The 5,651-nt window shown below is 44.0% G+C and overlaps 1 protein-coding gene across 3 annotated transcripts in view; it reads right to left on the bottom strand.

The window, feature by feature from the left end:
* Positions 1-217: 217 nt before the first annotated feature.
* The window catches only part of kcnk4a (potassium channel, subfamily K, member 4a), a 12,891-nt gene continuing 7,457 nt past the window's right edge, over positions 218-5,651 (bottom strand). For all 3 annotated transcript variants that reach the window (XM_013916110.1, XM_005723061.1, XM_013916113.1), the window contains 5 exons: positions 5,132-5,249; positions 4,539-4,699; positions 3,490-3,676; positions 2,560-2,696; positions 218-2,471 (listed from right to left, as the gene is read on the bottom strand). In XM_013916110.1, the coding sequence (XP_013771564.1) occupies positions 1,398-2,471; positions 2,560-2,696; positions 3,490-3,676; positions 4,539-4,699; positions 5,132-5,249 (1,677 nt within the window). In that variant the 3' untranslated portion in view covers positions 218-1,397. The remainder of the gene's footprint in view (positions 2,472-2,559; positions 2,697-3,489; positions 3,677-4,538; positions 4,700-5,131; positions 5,250-5,651) is intronic.

Here is a 5,651-nt window from a genome sequence, read left to right as displayed (position 1 = left end):
GCTTTCAGACACCAAAACACACTCTGGGTCCCTGTGAGGCTTTTAGTGTTAAACCACTAAGTGTTTTATTAATACATGTTCTAATTTGCAAATTTGTGATTAATAAAGTAGAAGACCCAAGTGTAAAAAGTTTAGTGACATTAAAAGTGAAAGAAAACTCCACAGTTACAGGATAAAGACTTAATGTCTGGTAACAGTGTGTAATAAAGGTCTCTTTAATGCGTCACTGTAAGATACATCTGAGATATCAACTGGCAAAAAAAATGGGACATGAAAGGTTATTACACAGGATATAAAACTTGTTATTGTTCAGAAAAAGAATTAAACCTAAAAACTGTAGCTGTTAAGTGGAAAAGTGGACACAAGCAGAATATTACCAACAGTGATTTAAGGACACTTGATTGCAAAGTTGGTACGCAGCACAAACTTAACTTAAATAACTTTGGTGTGACTGTATCAGGTTTAATCATCTGATTTTCTTTTATAACCCTTTTTAAACACAAAATAGTCAGAAGATCCTTTAGTAGTCACTTTCCATCATCCCTAAAACGACTGACAACTTAAGGACCTGAATGACAGCACACCATGGTGCAATGGTGCAGTTCTGATGAAGAGTAATGGCCCTGCCGTGCTCTGAATCGGATGCGCTGTTGTTGTGGTTTTGGTTTTCCACCCACGGCAGGGTTTTCACCCGGGAATTTTCGTGGTGGTAAGCCACCCAGATCCTGGCGCATCTTGTCTTTTGATCAATTTACGACCTCACACACTTTAAATACATGTCGTTTACTGTTCAAAACACATCCCCGGATGTCTTTCCCTTTTAAGGCTGCATTTCATAAAAAGATTTTTTTCTTATGTTAACGGAAGTGGTCTTTTTTCAGGCGAGGCAGCCGACAGCTTCTGTAAATTGCTGTGTGTAAACCCTGCACTGAATTTAAAGCTTATAGTCGCTCCTCAAAAGTTAGCCTCACAAAGCCAGATTAAATCTCAGATTTAATGTCAAGTCAGTGCCGAGAATCCACTGAGCTCAGCAGCTCAAAACAAAGCAGATAATTATGTTTAATGACATCTTGGTAATGATGTGACTCACTCAGTCCCGAACCTTGTTTATGAGAGGAGCGGTCCACTTAAAGTTGCACGATTAGCCTCACTGAAAGGCAGATTTATCTCTTTGTCAGAGCGTCCTGGAAACTCAAACCCATCTTATATCGTTTTAGTCACACAAAAGAAACAAAGCAATATTGGTGAGGTGGTTTTGTGAGGCTAACTATAAACACCAAAAAAAACAAAAAAAAAAACAACCCCAGAACAACAGCTGCATTCATGAGACGTGTTTCTTCTAGCTAGCAGCAGTGTAGAACCACAGCTGTGATGTCGGCTGCCACATCTGGTTTTTGTCAGAGTGCAGGAGCTGCATCTGTCTGGTTCTCAGGTAGAGACAGGCCTGAAAGAGAGGATGCTGGAGGTGGTGTTGGAGGATGGGATGGTGGCTGCATGTCACTGCTGGGCCTCCTCACCTGCAGCGAGCTCCACCTGTGTGATAGCTGTCTCCTCATGCTCTTCTTCTTAGGCTTTCGGGGCCGTCTCCTCTTCTCCTCGCTCGTGGACTGGGGGCGGTCGCTCAGGGTGTCTGAGGACTCGTCAATGTATGCCAAGTTCTCGCCAAAGAAGTCGAGCAGCTGGCAGCTTGGTGAGGGGGCTGTGGTGATGTCAGGGGAGGGAAGGAGGACTTCGGGTAGGGATGTGGGCACAGGGGAGGAGCGAGAAGAAGGACTAGAGTCAGGTGCCTGATTGTGGCTATTGTTTGGTGCAGATTCATAGTTCTCTGCTGGAATCAGTTCATCTTTCCTCTCTGATGTGTCCATATGTGCGAGTCTTACTGATCCCTCCTCCATGCTGCTGATGGTTTGGCACGGCTGGAACTTGTGGGGTGCCATGTAGGAGAAGGAGACTGAGGAGCCATCTGACCTGGAGTCGAATGCAGACTCTGATCCAGAGAGTGACCCTTCCTGCATACGTGCCCCTACAACATCCAGCTGTGAACCAGAGTGGGTTACGGGGAGGGAGAATGAGCGGGACAGGTGGTGAGGAAATGACCTGCCCTGCCCTTGCAGACCCCCAGCAGGGTCAGCCCTGTACCCTGCTGCTGATATGGGGACCGTTCCCCCTCCAGCCGCATTCACCTGTGCCTTTGAGTTAGTTCCCCTCGCCCCGGACGAATTGTCCTGCAGTTCACTCATGGAGCTCGACAGGCCAGCCCAGTGACTTGACAGATGTCCATTCTCAGGTCCCCCTCGCACCCAGTGTCCCAGTGTACCCTGGGCTCCCCGGCGGATGCGTCGGCGCTCGCTGCGTTTCCAGCGCCGCCGCTGCAGGAGGAAGGGGTCATTAAATTCCAGAGGATTTGGGATGCGGAAATCCTTGGACATGCTCTGCGTCCAGTCTGTTGCGTGGGCCCTCAGCTCCTCCATCTGACAGGGACACAGGTTAGCATTAGCTTTACAACATAGAAGAACTGACACAAGTTTAGGTGTCTCTCCGATTTCTGGAGTCTCCCACCTCAGCACGAGTCCTTTTAGACAGCACCCTCAGCCAGTTGCCTATCATGGTGAGGATGGAGGCAAAGTAGGCAAGACCAAACACGATCCACAACAACACCAGAAGCTTGAAGAAGCTGTTGTCTTCAGTACCTCCAACTCCATGCAGAGATAGTTGATTACATTTTTAATGTGATGTTCCAGTGAACCTCACAGAACAGAAATGACAGAAAGAGGCAGTCCTGTACAAAGTTGACCATTCATCATTAATTAAACCTCAGCGGGGGGGGGACTACAGCTGTAACTTTGTGGGTGGATAGATAAACCTCGTTTTTGGGTTATTTGTATATAAATGTCATATAAATTGTGAGTGAGTGATATGTTCAGGCTGTTTGACCTCTGACAGAAACAGACCACAACCCAAATATATGCAGTTTATCATGAGAATGACGAAGAAAAGAGCAGAAAAACAATTCATATTTGTGTTAATTAGAGGTTTCATATAAAAGGGCACGGAGGTGCCTAGGTCGCGGCGTTCTGAAGTTATTGCATTCACATTTTTTTCAGAAAACTTGCCCTGTTATTCAAATTTGTTCCGTCAATACAACTATGATATCAATTTGAAATGCCTACATCATCTAACTTGAGGTATCGCATTCACAAACTTGGGTGTCCACACCGCCCAGGTGACGAGAATACCCCATGAGACTTTCAAGGCAGAGGGCTAAAAAGCACTCCCTCAGCAGAGGATCACACTTACAGACTGTCATTTGGAAAAGGATCTGTGAAAATGCCCATAACACCACCATTAAACTGAAACACTGAACATAATCTGCTCTAGACCAGGTTACATGTTCAGCGTATGTTGCTACAACTTCACCAGGTAAAAAAAACAAACAACCATCAACTTGTTGTCCATATTGATTAAAATGTGTGTGTGTTTGGTCTGTACCTGGTACATAGTCTCCAAAGCCAACAGTGGTGAGCGTGATGACCACAAAATAGAGCGACTCCAAGAACTTCCAGTTTTCCACTTTCTGAAACACGACTGTTGGCACAGCGAGGAAGATCAGACAGCCAATTAGGATGGAGAGAACTGCTGAGGTCACACGCACAGTCGTGGGCCTGACCTTGCGTTTCTATCAGAGAGAAAGATAGAAGCCAATACAGATGCAGAATAAATCAAGATCAACACAGCTATACATGTAACAAAAAAGTGCAAGAATTAAACTAGATTAAACCAAAAAGGAAAAAGAATTGTCTGGATTCAGGCTGAATGTTGAGATTTTACAGCTTTTTATTGGTCCACACTGGCATCTTCATCACATGTCTGCATCTCAGGATTATTTTCTTTCTTTATACTAAAGTCATGGACTGAAGATGTAACAGTGGGGCAGCTTTAATACCCATCTGTTTGAAAAGTCCTGAAAGAATAAACAAGTACAACATGACTTGACTATGGTGACCATGATACTCTTGAATAAGGCTGCTGTCCGGTTGCTCTAAGCTGTGGCTAAAGTGCTGATTCAGCTGATCTGACTCTAATGCGGGTTTTATATGAAAATTCACTTACAAAGACAGTTTTTGTGATTTTTATTTTATTTTTTGTGGAGAAATAAGGTTCCAAGAACAGCTTTATTTAGTAGTTCAGCTTTTCTGGTAGGACTCTGCAGCCCAACTGACAAACATAATCTCTGCCTGGGTTCCCTGCCTAGTCGGACATGTACAAAGCAGCTCATTTAGGAGCTGCCAAAATCAGATGCCCAAACTGGCTCCTTTCGATGTTAAGGACTCTATTCTGAGCTTCTACCAAGTGACCAAGCTCTTCACTTTATCTGTAAGGCTGAGCCCAGACATTTGGTTCTTGCATGGTTCTAACTTGCAACTTAGAGAGAACCAAACAGTTTACTGCGTAGAGCACTGATAAGAAGTCTGTGCCTTGTAGGTTTAAAGCTGTTTACTCCTAAGTTTTGGCTGATGGGCAGGACAGACCATTCTCACCAGGAAGAGGGTCTCAATCTTGGCCACAGCTCTCCGCAGCACCGTGCCCATGTGGTCGCCCACTCCAGCGAGAAGTATGCCAAACATGGGGATGCCAACCAAAGCGTAGCACACGCAGAACAACTGGCCGTAAGGCGTCCGAGGTGAGAGGTTCCCAAAGCCTGTTTGAAGGATTAATCAAAAAGACATGATGCTAGTTATAAAAGCTGACATGCACAAACAATTTAAAGAGGGACCTTGTGTAATTATTTTAATTAGTAGGGCGTATTAGAAAATATTCATCAGCTGTGACTCTACAATTCATGAATACTTTGTTGACCAGAAAAATAAAGCTACAGTTTGATCACATTTTAAGTAGCGTGTCTTTGAAACAAGGACATAAATAAGCTCTAGTGTGACATTTATCAAGCCATAAAAACACCTGCAGGCTAAATCCTTGCAAATTTAGATGATACCAAACTACATTTAAATGCTTCAGTGAAAATAATGCAGGTAACACTTTCTCAGAAAAGAGAATCTCAACAGTGCATCAGGTGGATCATTTTGTCACTCAGAGAGCAATGTTTCCCCTGCAGGTGAGCTCTGTCACTTACCTATGGTGGTGATGATGGTGCCACAGAAGAAGCAGGCAGACGCGATGTCCCAGCGAGTGGTCAAGTTGGCAGGAACTCTGCTCACATTCAGGCCTGCCTCGACTGCAGACATCAAACCCTGAAGGAATTTAATTTTTCATCCAAGTTTTATCTATTTGTTCATTTTATTTACTCACATTATGGGTGTATTTATAATGCATGGACCTCGTAGCGTACATAAAGAACGATATTAAGTAAAATCTGGAAAATAAAAGCAGCACGTGGTAAACAGTAGGAACTTAAAGAGAATATCTCTGTGCTACGGAATACCTCGGCCTGAGGTGTGTGTGTGTGTGTGTGTGTGTGTGTGTGTGTGTGTGTGTGTGTGTATATATTTATTAGGGGTGCAACGATACTCGTATCGATATTGAACCGTTTGATACAGTGCTTTCGGTTCGGTACGCATATGTATCGAATAATACAAATTTTTAAATTTATTTTATCAACTTTCCTTCTGACGATGCTGTCTGTGTTGAGCGCA

This window comes from Pundamilia nyererei, unplaced genomic scaffold (genome assembly GCF_000239375.1).
Source record: "Pundamilia nyererei isolate P.nyererei 1_Seehausen unplaced genomic scaffold, PunNye1.0 scaffold00008, whole genome shotgun sequence".
Taxonomy (NCBI): Eukaryota; Metazoa; Chordata; class Actinopteri; order Cichliformes; family Cichlidae; genus Pundamilia; species Pundamilia nyererei.
Note: the sequence above shows the minus strand (reverse complement) of the source record. Positions and strands in the feature narration are given on the sequence as shown.